Source organism: Terrapene carolina, unplaced genomic scaffold (genome assembly GCF_002925995.2).
Source record: "Terrapene carolina triunguis isolate 2854851 unplaced genomic scaffold, T_m_triunguis-2.0 Scaffold68, whole genome shotgun sequence".
Lineage (NCBI taxonomy): Eukaryota > Metazoa > Chordata > Testudines > Emydidae > Terrapene > Terrapene triunguis.
In genome coordinates this window covers 26,461,117-26,487,566 of record NW_020664419.1, presented here as the reverse complement: position 1 = coordinate 26,487,566, position 26,450 = coordinate 26,461,117, and the positions used below count along the sequence as shown (strand labels likewise).

At 41.8% G+C, this 26,450-nt stretch overlaps 1 protein-coding gene across 4 annotated transcripts in view; it reads right to left on the bottom strand.

Moving 5' to 3' along the window:
- TBC1D22A (TBC1 domain family member 22A) overlaps window positions 1–26,450 on the bottom strand; it is a 441,804-nt gene that overhangs the window by 82,037 nt on the left and 333,317 nt on the right. For 3 of the 4 annotated variants that reach the window (XM_024216533.2, XM_024216541.2, XM_024216549.2), the window contains one exon: window positions 19,516–19,611. In XM_024216533.2, coding sequence (XP_024072301.1) covers window positions 19,516–19,611 — 96 coding nt within the window. The remainder of the gene's footprint in view (window positions 1–19,515; window positions 19,612–26,450) is intronic. The other variant, XM_024216565.2, reaches the window with a different exon arrangement.

The window sequence follows — 26,450 nt, the reverse complement described above, 5'->3', positions numbered from 1 at the left end:
TCTTGCTTACAATACTCCTGCAAATACATCCCAGAATGTGTTTCATCCTATTTATTTCAGACCATTTCTCCAGTTTGTCCAAATCATTTTGAATTATAATCCTATCCTCCAAAGCACTTGCAATCCCTCCCAGCTTGGTGTCGTCTACAAACTTTATAAGTGTAATCTCTATGCCATTATATAAATCATTGATGAAGATATTGAACAAAACTGGACCCAGAACTGATCTCTGCAGGACCCCACTCATGATGCCCTTCCAGCATGACTATGAACCACTGATAGCTACTCTCTGGGGACGGTTTTCCAACCAGTTATACACTCAACCTTATAGTAGCTTCATCTAGGTGCATTTCCCTAGTTTATGAGAAGGTCATGTGAGACAGTGTCAAAAGCTTTACTAAAGTCAAGATATACTAAGTCTACCGCTTCCCCCACCCCCCATACTCAAGGCTTGTTACCCTGTCAAGAAAGCTATCAGGCTGGCTTGACATGATTTGTTCTTGACAAATCCATACTATTACTTATCACATTATTATCTTCTAGATCAGTGGTAGGAAACCTGCAGCTCGCGGGCTGCATGAGGCCCATCAGGGTAATCTGATTGCGGGCCACGAGACATTTTGCTGATGTCAACTGTTCGCAGGCATGGCCCCCCACAGTTCCCAGTGACTGCGGTTCTAGATGTTTGCAAATTGATTGCTTAATTATTTGCTCCATTATCTTCCCGGGTACAGAAGTTAAGCTGACTGATCTGTAATTTCCCAGGTTGTCCCTATTTATCTTTTTATATATTGGCACTATATTTGCCCTTTTCCAGTCTTCTGGAATCTCTCCTGTCTTCCATGACTTTTCAGAGATAATCGCTAATGTCTCAGATACCTCCTCAGTCAGCTCATTGAGTATTCTAGGATGGATTTGATCAGGCCCTGGTGACTTGAAGACATCTAATTTGTCTAAGTAATTGTTAACTTGTTCTTAAGTGATCCTTTTCCTGAGGGAGTCACAGTCACCCCCATCTTCCACACACTCAGAGGTCAAATAGTATCAACTGATTCAGAGAAACAAAAAAACAGCAAGCAATTTTGTCCTTAGGTTTTTCCTTTGCTTAGGGAGACCTCAGCTGTCTCTCTCACTGGAAAAGCAAGTTTGCCATTTCTCAGGAAGGCTTTGTATACGGCTGGCTGCAGTTCTCAAGCTTTACAAATGGAATGGAAAGAAGGTCTTTCTCTTGCCAAGGCACCCAAACATCTGAAGTCTACTTCCTCCCTTTTATTCCCTGTTTACTTCCTAGTTATAGGGCACCAAGTCCATGTTTATTTCTGGCAGGTTTTGCAAGATTGAACTGACTGCAGTTTGTCTGCAGACCAGAACATTAACCCCTTTTTGTTTGTCCCAGTGTGGGGTTTTGTACACCCATTAGCTTGGGGCAAGAAGTTCTTAACTTCTCAGAGAACAATCAATAAAATTTGATCAGGAACTGTAGCAGAAGCTCTTCCAGATAATTTCAAAACCACACAAAAGCATAAGTGATGACAAATATTCCAAAGACATGTATTCTAAAGATACAGATTAATCAGCAGCAGTGAGAATCCGAGATGCTGTCAGCTTCAACTGACATAACATGCTCTGCATTTTAGTTATATTTAATTTTCACACAGTATCAAATCCATGTTCTATCCATAATACTTCATAGCTTTTACTTCTTCTTAAGTCTTTTAATGCTTGCTATTTTCTGCTTTTTTAAAGTTGTATTTTCTTAAAAAATATATTTTTGTTTCTTTAATGAACTCATAAGAGCCAGGCAAAAACTTGAAAAAAAATCTATGAATATTAGTTCACACTTTAAAACAGATTCCTCTTTTATGTTCACTTTATGCAAATATTCAAGTGAAGAAGGGTAATATTCAGACAAACAGCAATTATTAAGCTAATACTAGAGAATATTCATGGAACACACTTACGAATCTGTGAATGAGAATATTTGTACTGGAATCTGAAGGCATGTCTATACTGCCCCACAGTTCAGACTAAGGGTCTCAATAGCAGTGCGCACCAAAGTGCCGTGCTGTAATTCCTCCGTGGGAATGCTGTGGGCACAAACTTAAAGGTACAGATGTTGGCGTCACAGCACTGCTATTTACACCCCTTTAATCCAAACTGCAGGGCACTGTAGACACACCCTGAGAGTTATATTATCCAGAGAACAAACATATATGTATCTATGTATCCAGTCAAAACTTAACTCAGCTAACACTGAATACCAAACACTCAATGAATTGCTGATGCTTCATCTCTATAACAAGAATCATTCAACAAAATTATTTGAGTAAATAAATTAAAAATACCATAACCAGCTTGCAATAATATCAGACTCCCTTAGAATATTTATCCAAAAATTACTGGCCTCTGAGGGAGGAAAATATTACAATAAAATAAAGAAACTTGTAAATATGACTCAATTAATTTAACCATAACCATGTCATAGTTATACGGTCTGATATCTTTGACCTTTAACAGCTGAAATGAAATGCCTTATCCCCTTTAGAAAGCTAAGATTTCACCCTTTCCAAAGTTTCTTCCCTCACAAGTTGTGAGATAGACATCTTAAACCTGTCACTGGTCCAGGAATTAATATTGACGCCTTTGTATTTTTGAGAGGAAATTCCATACTTTAGGTGGAGAAGGAGGGAATGGAAATATTTGTCCCACAAGTTTATTTAAAGAAATATGTCAGCAGTTTGGGGTTGCTCAGAAGTTTGGAATGCTAGAAGTGATCCCTGCACAGGTGGATATACATACATACATACGTGTGTGTGTGTGTGTGTATTAGATATAAGCTACTATATATGTCTTCAGAAATACGTGTCGGGTAGTGGTGACATTTAAATTTATCATGCATATTTTTGAATGTCTTATCGGTACTCTAAGCATAAATACACATATAAAATGTTAGAGCTACACACATTTATGCATTGCCATATAAGGTTCATATCTACAAATAACTGAATTAAATTAAAAAGTTTGAGTAGAGCTGGTTGAAAATTTTCCATCAAAATTATATTTGATAAAAAGTGTGTTTTCCTCAAACATTTCTGCAGAAAAACATTAATTTGGGGAATTAAAAAAAAATCAGTTGTTGTCAGGAAAATCTAAACAAAACATTTTGTTTCAGATTAGTTGTTTCAATCAAAAGTGTCAAAATGAAACATTACTACATTTCCAAATCAAAATTTGGTTTTGTGAAAAGTTTTGATATTTCAACTTTTTGTCCTGGTTCAGGACAAAAACAAATACCAAAATAGTGGAATTTCCCATAGGACAAAAATTACATTTTTTGATCAGTCCAACTTTTGAGTACTGTAGATTTGTGCAGGAAAATTTAAAAATTTGAAGTCTGAATCCAGACAAAAGCACCTGAACCAGATACTTGAGTTGTTGGGTCATGCTTAGGTTCCAGTGTCCTCAACAGTTTTCTGAAAATACATCCACAGTAAAGATCCTTCTCCACTGCTGGAACATTCAGGGATTTAGACTCATCTCTTCATCCCAACTGTAACTTCACTGAATATAACAATCTAATTTTTTGATTCTTAATGGAAAATCAGGCTACACTCCATAACGTGTTTTGAAAGTATCTTCTCCTTGGTTACCAAGTAGCCCCACCAACTAAAGACTTCTCTTGTCCATTACAGTCTGTCTGTCCTACTCCATTTTACTGGTGGTTAGTTGGAATGTTGCCTTGAGGCCACAACTTCCTGATTTAGCCAGGGATTATCAGTAGGTATTGGAGATTGTTTGGCAGTATTAAAAGTCAAGCAATAATTTACACAACAACAGAAGACATTAGTACAATTTAGTTTCTTGCTAATTTGCAGAAATAATAGAAAGAAAAATAATATTTTGCTACATTCTGTGAATTTCATTATGCTGTGGCAGAAACTATAACTGATATGAAGAGGGGGAAAGAGCTCAGAGTTGATATTTCTTTTGTTGCATATTTTGATCCATATTGAAATCTCAAGTTGCAAGTATAGCTACTGAGGCAGTATCAGAGAAAGTCACAGGCACGATCTGTAGAGTAAGGCTTAACTGGAATAAAGAAAGGCTGAAGAAATCAGATTGGCAATGACTGCAATCGTTTAATACTTGGAAGAAAATAAGGGAGTGAGACTCGGTCACAAAAGGATCAAGGACTAAAGAAGACACAGAGAACATATCTGCATCAAGCTGGGTTTATTGCTCACTGACCGTTGCTCATTAGCAAGTGACACTATAAACTCTGCTTTGAAATATCCCACACAGAAGCAAACATGTTGGAGAAGTTTCATGCCAAAATCTTTGAGTTGCTTACCCCTTGATTTTTCTGTCTTCCACCTGGTCAAGATTTTTTATTATTGATAAATTAATAGGTTTATTTCAGTGTGTTACCATCAAGAACAGAAAATCTGTATAAGAGCTATGTTCCGTTTAAGTTGTTTCTCTATAATTTTAGAGTAAGTAGAATGTAGAAAAGCTGTTACCCAATGATAAGCAATTCTTTTTTTCATTTTACACATTTCTTTATATCTAGTGAGAAATGCATATAAACAAATAGCCTGCCCCTGCACTCTATTCACAGAGGTGGCACTGACCAAGTAAATCTCCATCCTCTATAGGCTTGTACATTATAAGCAATTCAAAAACATTAATCACATTTCAATTCAGTAAAATGGTGATGGGGAATACTTGGCATTAATAAAGGTCAAGCCACATTTATAGGAAACCACTTCAATGTTCAGCTGCACTGCTGCCAGTCTTAGTCAGATTGCACCACTTTTGCCTGCTGGGAGGAAAAATGCTATGCATGCAAGAAGAATCTGAAGCAACTAATGATTACTGATGAGCAGATCTCAAAAGGTTTGGAAGTAGTTTGAAATGATTAGAGTGGATTCTTGTTTTATTTCCAAATGTGCATGTTATTTGTTTAATGAAAAATAAAGTATTTGATTTTTTGTTTTTTAAAAAAGGTTTGGATAAGAACCCAAAAAGCTCATCCCGATATCTTAGATCTGCAAAACTATGCTACAAATCACATGAGAATAAGGTTCTATTACGAGATTCCTAGTATTCCTACTTCCAGTAGGGCAGCAAGTATCACGAATATGGCCTCTCTCTCTGCACTTTCACTTCTGGGTGCAACACAGTTGTACAGGACTGTGGAGATTTAAAATGATGAATCATAAATATTAACTTTCACACAAACAGGCCCAGCTAATGCTTGCTTTAAGTTTTATTATTTATAGTACAGTATAGTAAATTAGGATTGAACTCCATTGTATTAGGTGCTGTTTAAGCACAGATATATTCTTTGCTCTAAAGAGATTACAGTTGATAGACGAACCTAGACAATGGAGAGTAACAAAAAATAAGAGGAAAATGGCCAGGGAAGATGAGGGTATAAGTAATAATCTCACATTGTTATATAGGCTAATGCTGCACAGCTTGGTGTTTCTGAATCATTTAAACATTTTTAATTATGGTTTTAAAGATTAAAACTGCTGTCTATTTAAACATGCTATCTACTTAAAATATTATGTAACCTCACAACAACTATCCCCAATCACCCCCCTCTTTAGCTATATTATTAGTTTAAAAAAAAACAAAAAAAGAAAAACAACTATCCTCACAATTACTTCAAATGATGAGGGAACTTTCACAAACTCATTCCTTGAGTTGGATTGTCACTTTGCTGCAGTTCAGGAGTGGCTCCATGCAGGTATCAGGTGCAAGAAGAGGGCATTAAGATCAATTAAGGAACGTATTTTCAGACATCTCCATAGTGTGGGACTGGGAAAATGACACTAGTGCCCACCGAGGCCTCTACTCAGTTATTCCCCTTTTCAATCACTCCCACACACACCAGCCTCCCAATTCAACAAAATAGCTCATATTGTGGGACAGATGACATCACTGGCAAATCAGACAAAGCTTTGGGGAAATATGGGGACTAAAACATGTAGTGAAGTCACACTTTTGAAAGATGTTCCTAACATTTTTTTGAATCATTAACATATCTCAGAAAACACTTGGCCTATCAACTTTCAACAGGTTTCATTACGTTGGACAGGACTGAAACCAGTCTAAGTTTAGGTATATTGTATTTGGGGGGTAGAATTTAGAAAGAAACTGGGTTTTCAAACACATAAGGAAGTCTGTAATAGGTGTTTTACACAGTGGTCAGGGCCCAGCTCCGGATGTCCAAGATATGGTCCTGAGGTTGTAGGGAGACCATTTGCGATGAGTGACAGCCACATGCAAGGGGTCATACACGGGAAGGTGGGAATATATAGAAATCAATTGGGTCCATCTCTGCATACCTTGAAAGGTTCCCTGGAGTACCTGATCCCCAGGTACTCCTGGACTCATTTGAGCATTTAAAAAAAACACATTAGGAAATTCCCAAACAAGAAAACAGTTAGGAAGTTAAGGTTAAGCAGACAATGCAAATAATTACCCTCCCCCCCCCAGTAATTTCAGACCTACTGGTCCATTAAGATGGGCTGTCAGGCAGAAAGAAAATGAGGTAAGTGGAAAAGGCAAACAGAATCAAAATGGATTAACCCTGAGCTTTCTGGTAAAACATCAATACTGTTACTTCCTAGAGGATAAATTACTTGTTCAAACCAGAGAAGCAAAGGAGGTCTTTTACCTGTGATGCTGCTTCTTAAAATAAGCAGTTTGATACTGCCTTTGATTTTCTTGAGAGCAGTAACCACATTAGGTTTCCAACTTATGCCCTCTGATTGTCCCAGAGCTTACCAGGCTCATTCCCTGTTATACTGGACAGAAAAAAAATAAGGGATCTGAGCTCTCATGCTTCAGGACATAAGCCAACGAACAGGGTGAGGAAAAGTCTTGCATTAGGGCTATGTTTTTCCATGATTCTTGACTAATGTTCCTCAACTACTTCAGAATGGTACAATGAATAGCACAGACACATCCATCTGTAAGACACTGATTTTCTTAAGTGTAACATGTGTCAAAGACACTAAGAAAGGGTACCCTTACATATAATACAGCTTTAAAAGATGTTTAAATTATAGCATCTATTATATAACTATGGACAAGGCAAAGTCAGGCTCACGGAAAACCCCATGTGAACTGATTTTGTTGTTCTCATTAAAACGGATATTAAAGAAAAATTGCAAAGGACTGTCAATATCATGTCAAAATAACTAATTACTGCAGTTTACTTTTCAGTCATCATTCCATCTGCTGAGGCATTTAATAGAGCTCCTCACTGGAGGTGGGAATGACATATTACTAATAGGATAAAATGTTTCATCATTCTCCATGTTAAGAAACTAAGTCCTTTCTCAAACAAGTTTCATTTACTTTCTTATAGTCACTAAAATTTTGGGGATATTTTATCTGCACAAATTACTAATTTTAGGAATAAGATCATATGGCCTCAAACTATTGGATATAATCTTATTATTGAAAGCATTTGTTCAGTGTTGCACAACTTTATTTAAGGTGAGTGCAAGGAATAAAATCTTGAATTTGTCAAGCCAAATTGATTTGCAGAAGTGTTCACCTTAAGGTGCTGACTGAGAATTTTTGTTGCTTATTCCTCTAATAGTTCATTTTTTTGCCTTGCAAAGAAAATTTAGAGGACAATAGCCAGCCTGCACTTTAAGCAGGGAGGGGTTTGTCTGACTGGCTGGGAGAAGAAGGCAATGCTTTCTAGCTTGGGGGAGGAAGGGAGACGTAAAACTGCTGGAAGAGTAGTCAGCCTAGTGGATGACTCACCACCTAGGAATGAGGGGTTTTAAAAAGGTCAGCCTGGGCCTGGCCCCTCCCCATATCACTGTGATCAGGCTGGGCAGCACCCACCCTCCCTCCCTAATTAGGCCACAAATATGCCTGGTGTTTAGGGTTACCATCCGTCCGTATTTCCCCGGACATGTCCGGCTTTTGCGTCTCTAAATAGCCGTCCGGGAGGAATTGGTAACAAGGTTAAAAGGTCCGGGATTTTTCCCCTCCCCTCCCTCCCTCCCTTCCATGCAGAGTGCGGCTGCTGATTGGGCGGCTGGGCCGACTGACCCACTCCCATTGGCCTCCAGCAGCCAGAGCCCGCCCCTGCTCCCCCCTGCTGCCTGCAGCCCTGTTTTGCCTACACGTGGACATGAGCATGGTAAGGGGAGTCCCAGGAGGCAGTCAGGGAGCGGGGGAGTGTTGGATGGGTCCCCGGCCCCTCCACCTGCCACCCCCCCTCCACGCAGTCCCCACCCCCCGCCTGCCTCTCCCATGCCTGCTTGTACTGCCAGAGCCGGCAGCAACTGCTGTCTGCTGCCCCTGGGTCCTAGTGCCCCCCATCCACAAATGGCAAGACAGGCTGCCCTTACCCTGCCCTTCCACCCTAGCCCTGAGCCTCTCCAACGCCCCAAACCCCTCATCCCCAGCCCCAACCCTCATCCCCCCGCACCCTAATCCTCTGCTCCATCCATGAGCCCCCTCCTGCATCAGGAACCCCTCATCCTCAGACCCAACCCTCATCCCCCCACCCCCTATTCCTCTGCCCCAGCCCTGAGCCCCCTCCTGCATCATGAACCCCTCATCCTCAGCCCCACAGCCCTCACCCTTGCACCCCTCCTATCTCCAAACTCTCAAACCCCCTCCCCCTTCCCACACCCCCCCTCCTGCCCTCAAACTCCCTCCCAAAGCCTGCACCCCCTCCCTTTGCACCACCTCCCACCCCCAAACTCCATCCCAGAGTCTGCACTCCTCACCCCCTCCTGCACACCCACCCCCTGCCCCAGCCCAGAGCCTGCACCCAGCACCCAAACTCTATCCCAGAGCCTGCACCCTGGACCCCTCCTGCACCCCAGACTTCCTCCCCCCACCCAATCCCCCTCTCAGAGCCTTAGGCAGGTGGGGGGGGGGCGGGTTCTGGGCACCACCAAAATTTCTACAACCCTGCCACCCATGCGAGTGGATAAGCGTCGGGGCAGTCAGGGGACAGGTAAGTTCCTAGGGGGGGCAGTTAGGGTGGGGGGTTCTCAGCAGGGGGCCGTCAGGGGACAAGAAGCGGGTAGTTGGGAGTTTTGAGGGGGGCAGTCAGGGGGTGGGAAGTGGGAGGGAGTGGATGGGGCGGGGGCGGGGCTAGGGCGGGGCTCCTCCCCCCCCAGTGTCCTCTTTTTTGATTGTGGAAATATGGTAACCCTACTGGTGTTTAGCTATATCTGCTGTGGGCATTACACTAGCCGCCCCGCTAAGGGGGGATGGGAAGGAATTTTTCCCTTACCACCATATTGGCCAGGTGCAGTGGGGGTTTTTTCACCTTCCTCGCAGCAGGTTCAGGTAGGCTCTGTTCATGCGTAGCATGATGGGCGGTACGCCATATGTCGCAACTCTTTATTTAAATGTATAGCAGATGTTCAGTGCAGGTACTCCATAAATTAAGGCACAAAAGAATGGAAAAATGGCTTGGAAAAGGAATTAAGGAGAGGTGCTTGGTAATTGAGCAAGCGGGGGGCAGTTGGGGACTCCTATGATTGGTACAGCAGGGAGCCAATCTCCCCCCCCCATCATTATAGTCCACCTTAACCCCTCCTACAAGGTGGGGTGGTCGGTAAGGTCCCGGCAAGGGAATTGTTGGAGGGACCTGGATGAAAGGGAGGGCGGGGGGAAGGGAGAGCTGTGGAAGGTCCCCCCACCCCCAAATTGGCTGGAATTGGTAAGGTCCCGGCAGTGGAATCTGCTGGAGGTACATAAATTTTGCACCTGCACTGCACACATTTTATCCGCCGGGTTAGTCCCAGAAGTCTAATAATAAAGTTGCGGACTGATTAAACCCATATCTAATGTCTCCTGTCATTCTTTCGGTATAACCAGACAACACATTTTAAAAGCAGATGACTCACGTGTACAACTTTACCTGTAGACTGTAGAGTAAATGCCATGTTTACTTTATTGTAAAGACTGAAAAATAATTAGAATAAGGATTCAAGTCTCTAAAAAAAGTTCAACATTTCAGACCTTATAAAGACCTTAATAAATACCTTTGAATGGTTTGTATCAAGTGTGCATTTTAAATGAATGCATTGACTATTGCCCATATGTTTTGTGTCTTAGAGCAAGCCTAAAACTGAAAGACCACATGCTAAACAGATTTTCTGAAAATTTAGGAAATAAAAAACTGTTTTGTTAAAATCAGATTTACATTTGCAAATTCAATATCAAACACTTGATGTTTACCATTTCCAAACTAAACCCTGTGTAGCAGGGTGGTTACCCCGCTCCTGCCCTGAAGGGCTTAAAACAGCCAGGGAGAGGGCTGTGGCAGGGAAAAGCTAGGCTGATTGGGGAAGTAGCCACAGCTGGGCTATGCCCCAATCAGGCCCAGCTGGTCCCTATAAAAGGCTGTGAGCCAGAGGCCCACAGAAGGTCTCTCTCTGCTTTCAGAGGGAGACGGGCCTGGCTGCAGGGAGCTAGAGATGGGGTACCTGAGCGGAGCAGGGCTGGGGAAAGGCAGAGGAGCTGGGGAGCTCCAGCCTAGAAAGCGCCAGGCTGCGGCCTAGCATTGGGCTAATAGGTACTGGGGGTTGCAGAGGGCTGCCGAGGGGTAGGCAAAGGCAGCAGGTCCAAACCCAACCTTGCCTGTGACGAGTGGCTGATACTGCAGTCTGCTCCAGAGCACGGGAGCTAGTTGGTGACTGGCAGTAGCCTTATCCTGAGGCGAGGTGGGGACTAGTGAGTGGGGGTTCCCCTGGGAGGGGGAGACCCAGAACTGTGTGGGGGTATTGCCTGGGGGCAGCGCCACAGATAACAGGGCACCGGGTCCGGGAGGGACATGGGGGCCAAGCGGTAGCGGGACACCCGCCTGCAGCGGGCGCTCCAACAGCTGGAGAGCTAATTCCCAGAGACAACCAGCAGGAGGCGCCGCCGCGGTAAGTCTGCACCCTTAAACCCTGACATACCAATGCATGTGCTGTCATATTCCACTGACACCACCGAAATCAAGAGAACATCAACATGCACCTGGTAGCAGGGGCGATACATATCTTCTGAAAATGGGCCTTGATTCTGCAGAGACTTATATACTTAAATGGAACTATTCGCTGTGTGAAGTTAATTTAATGGGATTAATCGCAGCAAGTAAAATTAAGCACATGCGTATACCTTTGCAGAATTCAGTCCATGGTTGTACATTCGGCAATTCTCAAGTGACTAAGATTGATTACACTCACTTCTGTTTCCTTCCTAATTTTTCTAACTTCTAAAATAATTGAACATAAACCGAACATTTCCTGTTCATTTATCATCTCTCTCTCTCTCTTATTTAAAAGCAGATTTCACACAATGAAAACCTCTTTTCATCACTATAGTAATACTTTGTGTCTATGGAAGTGTTTTTTGTTCCTATGGAAATAATTTGTTTCTATTAATTATTTCCTCAGGAAAAAAATTACAATGGTACTAAATACTGGCTCTTTTAAAGTTTTTTTTCCCTATAACATGCTAGCAGAGAGAAGTTTTGCTTAACTATATAGCTCTCAAATAATCGCCCAAAATAGCTGTAATTGCAAATAATTCCCTATTACGTAGTATTACTGTGTATTCTTTATTTAATTTCTACTTTCTTTCATTGCTGCTCATGTTTAGTTCCGTTTTCTACAACATATTTATATGCTCATAAGCAACTCACATAGTATCAAACCACTAATTTTATTATGTAGCTAAGAAATAAAATCAATACTATTACTTCAACATCTATTACATTTTCATTTCTCCATTGTATAGTTTTCTCCGCTGGAATCAACTTTTCTCTATCCTGTTTTCCCTAGTGGGGCCACTTTTCTTATTCTCTTTAGTTAAGAAACAAGACAAAGTACCAATTATTATTTAGATGCTAACATTTTAAATCAGCAGTCCCAGCCAGTCTCCTCTAATTGCAATATTCCCACCTCATCTGCACCACAGCAGAGAAAATCAGTCTCTTTGCAAGTGCATTATTAGATACAAAACACGCCAAAGGATCAGTTGTGTAAGTCTATTATTCTCGCTTAGACAAGCTAAGGAGCAAACAAAAACTACATTTAGTGCCAATTAAGGTTGCAGCAGTACACATTTCATTCTCCCAAAAGTTAAAGGAATAGAAATAAGAAGCAAGACTTGTACATTATTTTTCACCTTCATATTGCCTACAACGCTACTGATAATGCATTCTAAACTCCACAAGGCTTTCACTTCCATCACCAACAGATCTAAAAAAGAAAAATGTACCCCATCTTCCTCAAACTTGCTCTCAGACACAAAACCTTATGGTTACCTCACTTGGTTTTATATCAACAGATCAGTACACCTGACTATCACACAATCCAGGCATTTGGGAAGTTCTTCTGCCTTGTCACTGCTAAGGCCAGTGTGGGAATCCATAAGCATGAAGGCCACCATCTTGGCCAAGAGTGGGGACTGAAAAAATGACCTCGAGAGTTGAAAGCATCAGTCTTTACAGCATATGCTAAGGGGCCAGCCCCTCAAGCTGACAACTGTCACAGATACACATCTTCAGTGGACTAGATATAGAGAGGGTCACAGCATACATGCAACCAGTGGTTACACAGGCAAAATGAATGACAAATGACTGAACGTGTGTGTAGTGGTCCCTCACTCTCCAGTGGGGAGGGAGCCACTCTGCCTCATTCCAGAGCCGGTAGTCTTCGGGCTCGGGCTGCCCCGGCGGGGTCCGTCTAACAAAAGCAACCACACAATAGTCCGGGCTCCTGTCCCCACCCTTAGGTGGGGGTACGCCGACAGTCTTTAGCCCTCAGCCCACTCAGCTGGGGCTGACGTTAATTAACAGTATGAGGCCCCTGCCCTCGGGCGGGGCTGGGCTAGTAGCATGCTATCACCTACGCCTCCGGGTCGAGGCAGCCAGCAAATATCCACAGTCTGTAGCCCTAGCCCTTTGGGCAGGGCAGAGCAGGGAGCAGGCTTTAGCCTGGACTTTGGGATGAGGCAGACAGCAAACAGACTGTCAATAAGCCCTGGCCCTTTTGGCGGGGCAGAGCAAGGGGCAGGTTTTAGCCTAAGCTTGGGGCTCAGGCAGCCAGCAAACCCATACAGTCTCGGGGTTCAGCTAGGGGTGACCACACCCACATAGTCTCAGGGGCTCCAAAATGGGTTGAGCACCCAGCAGGCAGTCTGGGGTGTTGACAGAGGTCTTCAGGGGGGGGCACAGGCCTCCTGGCCTAAGGTGAGGAGTCTGCCACCCCAGGGTTTGGGAGCGCAGGGGACGCAGGCCAGTCCTACTCCACCGCGTCCCAGCCCAGGGCCCTAGCAGTGGCAGAGAGGTCTACCACTGGGTCGGCGGGGATCCAGTCGCAACACGCCGACCTAGACGCAGTCAGCCCTGTAACTGGCCAGTTGTTGGCTGCCCTTGGGCTACTTCCTACCTCCGTAGGGTTTGGTAACTCGGGTATCCACCAGTCATCGGGCTCCTCTGGGTAGACAGCTGATGGTAGTCCCGGTAACTCCTCATCTGGGTCCGTCTCCTCCAGGGGCAGAGTGTGGCAGAACATAGATTCAGCTCCTGGGCGCTGCAGCAGGGCAGAGGTGTCCGTCTCCTCTGCTGGCTCCCATTCAGCTGAGCTGCAGAGCCCTCCCTTTATACTTCCTGTCCCGCCCCAGTCCTTCCAGTGAGGAGGGTGGAGTGGGTTTGGCGCCGCCCACTAAGGGAACCATAGTGGTCCCTTGCGCTCCAGTCCAGAGGGAGGCCACTCTGCCTCACTACAATGTGTATTGATGATTCAGGCCATAACTTGCAGATTATTTTTCAGTTAAAAAAAAATCTATTTTAAAGATGTCTTTTCACTTCATAACTCTCCTACAACCACACCATCATTTCCTGCATACATCAGCAACAGGGCTTGAACTCTAGACCTTCAGACCCCTAGCTTATACCCTTACTGTTTGAGCTGAGAGAGTAATTACCAGCTCTTTTGTAGACCAGCCACTGGAGGAGAACTTGACACAAACTTTCTCAGTGGGCTTCGCAGGTATTTACTAGTCTACAGCAGAATATCAGTGATCATCCTGCAATCCATCCCCAGCTCTCAGAGAAGAGTGTGATTTATACCATTTAGAGAGAGGATAAACTCTGAAAGGGAATATTGTGCAGTGAATTAGATTTGGATTTATCCTGTTAGAGACCTGGGTTCTGGGCTGGAAATGACCTTGCATAAACTCTGTACTAAAACTTATTAAAAAAAATTGGAAGGAGAGTTCAGCAGCTCTTCCTTAAACATCTTTTGAGGTTGAGGTTCATGGCTTTAGTCAATAATAAGGGTAGTGAGTTGAATGGAAATATAAATAGAAATTACAATTAAATTCTCCTTATTATCTCTGTCAATTCATTTTTGATCAAGCCACCAGGAAAAATTCAACTAGTACTCTAAGTTTATATTCTATACTTAGGATTTTTCCATCTCAGTGAAATTTTTACAAAATAAAGATTTTAAGTACTTGTTACCACTGAATATTGTAACAATTTGAACTATGATTCAGTTACTGTGGCAGATAATACACATAGCTTTAGTTTCATGATAATTGTGGTAATATATCAGAAAAATAGCAAACTACAATTGAAAAATACTCAGTATAGCATAAATCACCGCTCTTATTCTTTAAGGTCAAAGCCTCCTGGCAGTGACAATACAATGGTGATAAAACTAAGAGAGATATCTAAAATAAGGTGGATATATAATCATAAACTCAAACCTTGAAGAACAAATAACTATACTTATCAGTCCAGCCTACTTTTAAGTGATATCCTGTATGTCTCACCAAACCATGTGTTATTTTATGAGGCAGTGTAGTCTATTGGACTGAGTTTAAGTCTGAGAGCCATGAATTCCTGAGTTCTAATCTTAGCTCTGACATTCCCATTGGACCTTGGGCAAAATCATTTAACCTCTGTGCTTCAAGTTCCTCATGTGTAACATTTCCCTTCACAAACTGTTGTAAGTACTGTTTAGATAGAGCTTTGAAAACCTAAACCCTTTGAGAGATATTATTGTATTTTAAACTGCACAAAAACTCAGCCCATAGGACTGAAATCCTGACAAGTTCTTAGTGAGTGCCATTTTAGGTAGCAGATCTAGATTTGTAAAGGTATTTGTGGGGAAAATCTTTTGAATACTGAATGGGAAAGTACAGGTAATGCAACAAAGAGGGTAATAAAATAAAAGGGAAGGAGAGGCAATAGAATCATCAATGAGATTACATACAGACTCAGCAAAGGCTAGAGCACAGCATGAAAGAACAAAAAAACCAACTCTTAAAATAAATGCAATAAAAATATCTCGGACTCATTTCTTGTAGAAGTGGGTCTCGTAAGGAGTGATAGGAATGAAAAGAGGGCAGTGGCCTGCAGACCTGCTCAGGAAGATCATCTAATGCACAGTGTCTGCTGTCAAAGGGATCAGTGACTGAGTATTTACAGTTTCTTCCATACACTAACTTATCTGACCTGGTGCACCATTTCTACCATGGTGTCTACAAGAAACGAGTCTAATGTATTTCATTCCCAACATTTGCGGGGCACTAAGGTGACTGAAAGAGTGGTAGAAAGCAGTAGCAGGCAATATGCTCACACAAACAGGCAGAGTCTGTTCATTTGTACATTAATAATGCAGCAGTACAGATCTCTCTTATAAAATACTCAGATGTTGCATCAAAGCTTGGATCTTTTAACAGTAAAGTCCTGGTAGCTGAAATGAATGTATTTAATTTGATTATTCCGAGAGCCAAGAATGCCTTTTGCCTTTCAGTCAGCAATCTTGAGCCAGATCTATTCCTGCTGAGTATGTCCTCTGAGCTCTTGAATTAACTAAGTATTCTGAGGATGTGGAACCAATCTAAAAATATCCCAACTTAGTATTTCATCTTTCATTTATTTTTCCAAATCATCCTAATATCTTGTAAGTAGATATCAAATTGATCATAATAAACAATGAACTGTAATAGTTCCAAGTAAATAATTTTCCAAGCAAAGCTTTGAAATCTAACACTTATATTATGGTATTAAAGTTACCCTCATTTTCAACTGCAGTCTCTGGCTCAACATATATCATCTTCATTTTATTTCCTCTCCATCTAAAAATATGATCGTTTACTAAAGTCATTTTTCCTAAGTGAGTTTAAGAACAAAAGATAATTTATTTAAAGTCTACTTCCCTGTGACTTCCAAGCCCATATAAAACTAAAATATAAATGTATATCAGAAAACATGCAATGCTTTCCATTAAATAATTACTAAATTAAGGATGTTTCAATTCAGAAAAGCCCAAAAGGACTTTTTAAACTCAGGGATTCTCAAACTGGGGATCAGGACCCCTCAGGGAGTCGCCAGGTTATTACGGGGGGATCGCAAGCTGTCAACCTCCACCCCAAACCACACTTTGCCTCCAGCATTTATAATGGTGTTAAATATATTAAAAAGTGTTTTTAATTTATTAGGGGGGGGGTCATACTCAGAGTCTTGCTATGTGAAAGAGATCACCAGTAAAAAAGTTTGAGAGCCATTGTTCTAACTCAAACTACCCCAACCTCGCTACTAACAAAACTAAAAATGTACATCTCTATAGCACCTTTATAACACCTTTTCTGTTTCCGGGCAGGGTTTTTAATAGCATGTCTGAAATATTCTGTTCTGAATAGTTTCTTAGAAAGAAGTTAAAAAAAACAATTCTAGAAACTGTGATAGCTGATAAAATAGGGACCAAACCATTATACTATTTAGCTGCACATAGTTACTACAGAGACTTTCCATTTGATTATTTCAAACCAAGTTTAGAAATATTGGTTATTCATTCTTTATCAGGTAGACTTGTCAATGCATTATGAATATCCTTTCTCTGATTAAAAAAATAGAAACATAGGCAATTGCCAGACTAGACCAGACCAGTGTTCCCTCTGGCAACGTCTCTGACAATGGCCAGTACCAAACACTTCCTCAAAAGTTTCAAGGAAAAAGTTAAATGCAATAGACAGCACATTACTAGCATATTGTCCTTGTAACTGTGGATATTCTCATAATCCATACTAAATATCTAATCCTTTTTCATTAACACTAGTGTTTTCACATTGTTAATTAACATGATGAAAACATATAGTGTAGGCAAGGTGTCACAGGGTGCTTATTCAGCTATGCAGTGAGCAGCACTGTCTAGCCTGTTCTTGTGGTCTTCCAGTCCCAAACACAACCGGTCTTTAATCGTCAGTTTCCCAACATGACAGGAGATAGCACAGGTATACAGCAGGAGGAGTCTTCCACAGCTTGCTCACCCTCTGAACTCCCAGACTTGCTTCCTGTTCCTCCCAATTACATATCCTCCCAATTACTAAGCCAATTACCTCATCAGCACAATTGACAGCAAATATTGTAATCCCCAGCTGTTGATTGATTCCTATTAAGCCTGAAGCCTTGTCTGTGCTCCAGCAACTTCAGTGATCAGGGTGCTACAACTAGCACTAGGTCACATAAGGGCATAGTAGTTTTAGATGGTCATAGTTAATCCTAGTTAATTCCAATATTAGACCCAAACTTAAACTGTTTTTGTCTGACTTTTTACTGTTTTTGTACATAGATCTCATAATACCTTCAAAAATGACTGATTAAATCATATTCATCCCCAAGAGTTCATAACTACATATATATGTGGTAAATCACTCAGATCTGTCTCATGAATAATAGGTGTTTTAAAACTTTTCTGAATTACGTATTTACACAGATTTTAATGACATCAATGGAAACTAAATTACAAAAAAACTATCTTACACTGAAGATCAAATGTAGACAGAAGAAAAAAAGCAGAAGAAAAAAAGACTACAATATTTCACCCCATATTTTCCATTTACATATGTGTCTTATCTACCAAGTGTGTGTAGGAGATGAGGCAGACGCTATAGGCTCTGGGAGCAGGAAACAGCATAAATGGATTTAGTGGAGGGGATGGGGCCCAGTGCTAACATATAGTTGTGAGGGAGAGGTGTCCAGCATTAAGATATTGTTTGGGAAACAGCATAAACTGAAGTAGCCTGGTAGCATGTTAGGAGGCAGTATGAATTAAGCAATTCACGGGGAGCTACTCAGAGTTAATTTACTGTTGGGGAGGTAGTATTAAGTGTTTTAATTGTGGTTAGGAGGGCAGCCCAACATTAATTAAAGCTGCCTCAATAAATCAATTCATTTTGTGGGGAAAGGCAGCATTGATTGATTATGTTTTCTGGGGGCAGCACACAGTGTTCATGTGTGTGGGACAACATTAATTAGCAGAGCAGAGTTCAGCCAGCAAGAGACTGGGGTCTTTGGGCCCAAGCAGCCGGGGAAGTGCTCCATTAGAATGGTCAGGGCTCCCAGGCATGGCTTGCAAGGGGGCAGTATATTTCAGCCTTTTACATCTTCCTAGCTATTGTATATGTAGTATTTAGAGAAAAGTAATATCATCATAAAAATCAAACTACTATTTTTGTGAGAAATAAACAAATCTAAGTTCTACAAATACTGGCGATCTTAAAAAAACAGCCAAATTCTTCCTCATCTATACTGGTGTAAATCCGATTGCAAACAACTACAAAGTCCTCACTAATCTCTGGATCTTGCAACCCACTCCCTGACTATCCACCTTATTTCAGAATAATTCCAGCAATATAAACCATTCTCTTGTGCTAACAATTTGAATAATCTCTAAAAAGAAGAAACTAATGTAACATGAATTGTACTAACAAAGCAGTCCTATAACTTTATTCTGTGTACTCCCTCTTCTCTGCTCCATACCTAATGTCATTTCCCCTGTCTTTCTTAGGTACAATTTAGATTGTAAGCTCTTTCGGCCAAAAACTGGCTAAAGTTTTCAAATGTGGGCACCCAAAATAAGTCGCCTATATCATATTTAGGCACTGGAGTAAACAGTCTGGTTTTCAAAGATGTGGAATTGTGTCTACCTGGCATTTTTGAAAAATAGGCCATTCCATGCATGTTTGCTTATCTGGGCCTATGTCTTTATTATTTATGTAGAAGTGCCATGCATATCGCTGATGCTATACAAATGTTAATGATAATAAATAGGCAACATCACCACCACATTTTAAGATAAAATATATAGATCAATTTACCCTCAGTCACTTACATTTTCAGAAAATCTCACTGTGAAATTCCCAAACTTTCCTTATTATAATGTTTCCTGAAATCTTTGCCTCAGTGATTGTCTCAGTTTAAGTAAAACTTTCTCGAGAGTGTACTTCCCCCCACATACTGCACCCCACTATCTGCTGCTGTTTACAGTCATTTCACGTACAAGAGCTGACACTTACAAAGAGTCAAACATTGTCAATTTTAGTGCAACTGTTGTTCCTCTGTCAAATTCATACATGAGTAATCCTGTAAATAGAAATTTAATAAATAATGTCCTGCTGGGAAAAATATATCCCTAGATATCTGCAGGGTTGAATAAAAATGTGTTTACTTACTTGAAAGTCTCTTTCTTCCAGTATCTCTTTCCTCCACCTGACAAGGAAGGCAGCACAGACGTACAAGTGAAAATGAGAAAAGCCCTCAGGTTCAGACTAAAAAAAAAACAAAAAAAACCCCAGCAATTAAATGTACTGAGTCATTACTTTACTTATGAAATTTAACCCCAATTATATTTATAAGACATTCAATATTGACTGGTTGTTGACGATATGAAATGTTTAAGAGAAACAAAGAACACAGACTATGTGCTTTCTTAATCTTCATTAGGTCTAGAATCTTATTAGATTTAAGGGACTTAAACCTCTATTTTTCACATCCCAAACATATTATGACTTCATCTCTGCCATAAGCATTCATAGACTATAGCCTGTACTGAGAACCAGGCCTGGGTGCATATTTCTCAAAGTTAAACTACTTTCTTTCCAGCCGATTCCCAGACTTTTCCCTTTAGTAACTATGTTCTATGAATTACTGTAAGCTCAAGCACACTCCCCCAAACCCAATGTTACACCCATATGCCCCATGTCCACTACTTAAGAGTGTGGAAGTTCCATCTGATATTCATTTCTGTGACATTGCACTACATATGTTTTCTGGAAATATGCTTATGAGTGTAAATATGATGTAACTGGAATATGCTTTATGCAAAAGGTCTCTTTACAAAGCTTATCTACTGAGTGTGTACATCCTACTTATATGTATGAATCATTCTTGTATCTGAAGCTAGAAATATGAAGCATAACTCTTTGAGCAGGGGGTTGGACTAGATGACCTCCTGAGGTCCCTTCCAACCCTGATATTCTATGATTCTATGAAGTCCGATTGTAATTATGCAAAGTGTGGGCCATTAATGGTGGTTTAGAACCCTGATGGCTCCCATTGACAAGACAATTGGTTGTAAATGGCTCTGTTTACTTGCAAACCTCTCTGGGTACCTGTGGGTCAGCCCTGGAAGAATGAAGTCTTACAGTGATATGTGACCATGTCACATGATACTGGAATCCATCTTAAACCTGGTGCTTTTCCATTTAGAAGGAGGGGTGGGGACCCAGAGAGACTAGATTCCTGCCTTGTGCCAAAGCTATAAAAGGGTTAGGATTAGGGGTAGAACAGAACAAAGGGGGTGGTCAATCATGAGAAATCCCCTAGTTACCACCTGAGCTGGAACTAACAAGAACTGTACCAGGGGAAAGGATTGGGCCCACACTAGAAAGGAGTCTAGTCAGTGAAAGAAGCTTATTGGAACGTCTCTGAGGTTGTGATTTACCTGTATTCAGTTTCTTAATGTATTAGGCTTAGACTTGTGTGTTTTGTTTTATTTTGCTTGGTAACTTACTTTGTTCCATCTGTTACTACTTGAAATGACTTAAATCCTAATTTTTATACTTAATAAAATCACTTTTGTTTATGAACAAACCCAGAATAAGTGATTAATACCTGGGGGAGCAAACAGCTGTGCATCTCTCTCTATTAGTGTTATAGAGGGTGGACAATTTATGAGTTTACCCTGTATAAGCTTTATACAGAGTAAGACAGATTTATTTGGGGTTTGGATCCCATTGGGAACTGGGTGTCTGGGTGCTGGAGATAGGTGACCTGCTGTTTTTGGTTAAAGTCTGCAGCTTTGGGGGCATGGACCAGACCTGTGTCTGTGTTGTAGCAGGCTAGCATGTCTGGCTCATCAACAAGGCAGGGTTCTGGAGTCCTGAGCTGGCAGGGAAAACCGGCTCAGAGATAATTCCAGAACGTCAGGTGACAGTCCTAAGGGGGTCTCTGTGACTGAACCACAATTTCTTTCTCAAGCCTTTTCACAATAGTAATACAGTACTATGTTCATTTGCTAACTTTTTTTTTCTTGTGGCGGGGGGGTGGGGGGGGGGGGGGAAGGAAAGTTTGGTGGGTGGTGACCAGCTGCTAATTTATCCAGCAATTCTGGAACACAATCAGTTGCAGGCCCTAATTTTGTAATAAAATCTGCTCGTTTGCCTAATGCATTTTGGAGTAATTTATTTGACTCCTCAACAACGATCATTTTCTATGGCTCCTGCCAGTAATTTAGATTTCATAAACATACTAAAGAGTTAGTCCAAAGGCGTTATCTCCATGTACAGTATTAAAGAAAAGTATTTCCCTAAAGTAAGATCTGTGGCCAATTAAAAAACGTAACTGGGTAGAATTTTATTTGAGACTGATTTCTAATTACTGCTGAAATAGTAAAATTGAAAAAAGAAAACTATGATCCAACTTTTTTTTGCGTTCGCATTGGTTTACAGAGAACACACACTACAGTGAAGTCTCATTAGATCAAAATTTTGGAAAAAATGAATTATTTTTTAAAGTTAGCAAACTACAACACTGATAAATAGAGGGAGTACAATTTAGTTAAGATATTTAACCAAATAAGATAAGTAAATATAAAATATTGTAATTGTCCATTTTAAAAATCCAACAGAAGTCTGGATATTTTCTTAATCATCTTCGCTGGTCGTGGCAGAACTATTTCTTATTGCTTTCCTACAATTTCCTACAATATCACACATACTTGAGGTTAGGGCATTTGTTATACAATACATTGAGTTTGACTTTTCTTCTTCTTCTTCTAAACAGATCATACATTTTCTGTGGAGAAACATACATCTGGAGGCAATGCATGTGAAGCCTGGCATGTGGACAAGTGGAGTGGTGACTCCTGTCCTTGTCCATCGGTGCCTGTGCTCATTGGGTCCATAGTGACTTCAACAGCACCTGCCACTGTAGAACTTTGTGAGCCACGGGTACTGGGCTGAGAATGTCTTGGTGCTGGCAGTACTGAGGATATCAAGCGTGCCAGAGATTGTTTAGGACTAGCTTAGGGCTCACTGTGGGGACTTCCTGCTCTCTTTTTCGATGACTTATGAGAAGGGTCAGTAGCTGGTTTCTTTGACCCATAGCCTTTGGATGTTGACAGTTGTGGGGAAGAATCACATCTGCTAGGTGACTTTTGGCATGGGTCTGGGGAGGATCGGAAGCTTATCTTCTGTCTCAGCTCCCTGACTTGCAAGAACTGGGCCTGAGTTGCTGGCAGAGACCACACTTCTGTGGAATGTGGCCTTCCCCAAGTCAGTGTATGCACTGGGAGGAGTAATTGTCTGCAACAGGGATAGCCTCTTTGCAGGAGACACTTCTTGAAGCCCGGAGAACCAGGCATACTCTGTTGTGGGAAGGGTCCCCAACAAGAAAATAGCAGAGGGGGAAATAAAGTATTTGTATTTTATTTTTTAAAGGAAGAAAATAAGAAAGAAGAGAAAAAACCCTACATCTACAACTAAGTTCTTGGAGATTGACTAGCTATAGAAATGTAAAATGAAAGTAAGGTTGTAAGAGACTTGGAATAGCTCTGTCTCTAGCCAGGAGCGGTTGAGAAGGTTGGCTAGCCTTGTGGCAAGGCACGAGGAAAGAGAGCGCATGCACGGGCCGAACAGACACTGCTACTGAAGGTCTCCAATCAGCAGCGCAGGGACACAAGCACACCTGCAGTGAAGCACCCATAGGGACACTACTCGAAGAAGAAAATGTAATTCCTCTTGTTGGAATTTGCTTGGATTAAAAACGACAGTCTTGAACACCATCAGTGAGGGCAGACATCAGAATTTCAGTTTTGCTTGTTATTTGAAAGACAATGCCAGTGCCCCATAATTATGAAGTAGCACTGGTTCAGTCTTGATTTAGAGAGAATACAATCAATCACTGACCATATTTTCCTGCATAATAATAATAATAATATTATATTAAACAATAATAATAATCCAGTTGTGGTGTAAAACTCAAAAGTGCTTTGTTGCCCCAAGTACACTGGACAATTAAGCAGCATTTCTCTGCTTGATACTTACATATCTGACAATGGAAAGGAATACATATTGCCTAAGTACTTATGAATGCTCCTTGCACGAGGGGGAGGGGGAGTGTCATTGGAACAACTGCAGTACCCTAAAGAGTGGAAAACGCTCCTCTTAGCAGTTGCTTCTCATACCAGGAGAGTGACTGCAAGGGACATGGGAGTGGGAAGAAGTCAGTGGAGCCTTCCATTCCCTGTTAGCAGGCAGGTGAGTCCAAAGATAAGTCTGACTACATAAAGTAGACACAAAAACAGGGTAGCGCTAATCTTTTCAGGAAACTTGAATTTCCACTTGAACTGAAACAAGGGACCCTGAGATGTGGGGTGCCAGGAGAAAAAAATGTGGGTTAATTTGGGAATCATGGCAGGAAAAAGTTTAGGAATAATTGCCTTAGGAAAAAGGCCTACACTAGGAAAAAGGTATGTTTTTACAACAAGATAGCTAATATACGATAATTAACACATAAATCTTAGTATAGACAGGACAAGTTATAGTTTTATCTAAACTTCCCTTTAAGATTCATTTTGATCAGCTAATCAAAGTCAAAGTATAACTTGCCCGCTCTGCACTAGGATTTTTAGAATATGAGCTATCATGTGTTCACTATTTCATTGTAACAACCATACTTTTTTCCTAGTGTAGACATACTCCTAGAGAATTTCTATTTAAATACTGGGTTCACAGCTCACTGTTTAACATATGAAATTGAATAAAATGACAGCTGAAGATGATGTAGCTGAAGTAACAGCAGTAAACACCAATTATCACATCAGTTTTTGTTCAAGAAAACATGAAGAAATTACTTTAAAAATCCAGAAGGCCAGTAGAGGTCAAAACCCTTTTCTACTTTATTCTGAACATAATTAACAGAACATGAGAGATGTTTTCTGTTTAGTTGCATCATTAAAATACCTTGATAGCTTTTCAGCTCTACAATTAATAAAAAACGGTTACTAACTTTCTGTAACTGTTGTTCTTTGAGATGTGTTAGTCATGTCAATTTAAATATGGATGTGCACATGCTGTGGGCGCCGGAAAGTTTCTCCCTCAGTGGTATCCATCGGATCAGCACTGGTGCCCCCTAGAATTGCGCCCTCATAGCGCTGATATATAGGGACCTTCTGCCCCACCGCCCTGAGTTCCCTCTTGCTGGTCAACTCAGACAGAGGCGTAGGAAGGTCGGTTTTGGAATGGATATGAGCAACACATCTTGAAGAACAACAGTTATGGAAGGTTAAAAACCGTTTTTTCTTCGAGTGCTTGCTCATGTCCATTCCAATGTAGGTGGCTCCCAAGCAGCTGTAGGAGGTGGGACGAAGTTCAATGACAAGTTTTCCTAAATGATTTAGTCCAGCTTTGGGTAGAAGATGGGAAGAAAGATGTCCTGGTTATTGTGGAAATGCGACACCACCTTTGGAAGAAAGGTTGGGTGAGGGTACAGTCTGTCCAGCCCCTTAAGGAAGTAGCTACAGAGCGAGTTAGCAAAAATTGACCCGCCATTTACCTCTGGGTGGAAAGACGAAATTGCTGCCAGATGTACTCTAATCAATGACACTGATTGCCCTTGCTGCTTCAGGTGTAGCAAGTAGTCCAGAATACACTGAACTGATGCTCCGGTGGGTGAGACCCTTTTCTGTGCTGACCAAATTGAGAACCTCTTCCATTTTGCCAGGTACATGGCCCCAGTGGATGGATTTCTGCTCCCTCGAAGAACCTCTTGAACTGGACCTGAGCATGCTAGCTCTGAGGGGTTCAGCCATGGCTTTCAGGCCATGAGATGGAGGGACTCAAGGTTTGGATGATGTAGGCAGCTGTGATCCTGGGAGATGAGATCCAGAAACAGAAGTAGGGTGATTGGTGTTTCCACTGAGAGGCCCAGAAGGGTGGTGAACTAGTGTTGACGTGGCCAGGCTGAGGCTATCAGGATCAGGCTCGTTCCCTCCTTTCTGACCTTCAGCAGAATCTTGTCTATGAATGGAATGGGAGGGAAAGCATAAAAGAGATGGTCCTTTTATGGGAGAAGGAACGCGTCTGTGAGCGAGCCCGGGCTGTGATTCACAGAATATCAGGGTTGGAAGGTACCTCAAGAGGTTTAGTCCAACCCCCTGTCAAAGCAGGACCAATCTCCAGACAGAAGGAAGCAGAACTACAGACACTTCCTGTTGCGCCTCGTTGCAAACAAATCTATCTTGGGAGTTCCCCACCTCTGGAAAATGTCCTTCAAGACATCTGGTCAAATGGACCATTCATGATTGGAGATGATCTGCTGAGATGATCCGCTAACTTGTTCTGTGCCCCCGGAAGATAGGAGGCCTCGAGGTGGACTGAGTGGGTTATGCAGAATTCCCACAGGCAAAGGGCTTCCTGGCATAGGTCAGAGGAGCATGCTGCTACCCTGTCTCCTTATTTGGAACATCGCTGTAGTGTTGTTTGTAAGCACTGACACAAATTTGCCTTTCAGATGGGGCTGGAACATTTGGCAGGCAAGGGCACCGCTCTGAGTTCCCTCCTGTTGATGTGGAGCGAGAGCTCCTCCTGGGACCAGAGGCTGTGAGTTCTGAAGACTCCCAGATGGGCCCCCCAACCCAGGGCAGAAGCATTGATGACTAGAGACATTGCCAGCTGTGGTTTCGCGAATGGGAAGCCTGTGCACACTGACCCCAGATTCAGACACCATAAAAGGGAGGTGATCACTGAAGGGGGAAGCGTGACCACCATGTCCAGGCGGTCCCCATCCTACTCAGCACAGTGACGCTAGCCAGGTCTGAATCGCGACCTCGAGTGTTTCACTAGGTATGTGCATGATGCAATATGGCCCAGGAGTTTCAGGCAATTTCTTGGCATGGTGATGGGATGGTTTCTGAGGTTCTGTATGATCGAGCCCAGGGTCTGGAATGTGGCTTCCAGAAGTAAGGCTCTGGCCTGAACCGAATCAAGGACTGCCTCTATGAACTCTATCTTTTGGATGGGGGAGATCGTGGATTTTTGCATGTTTATCAACAGGCCTAATTTCTGGAAGGTTGATAATATTAGCTGTAGGGGGGAGCGGGGCAGCG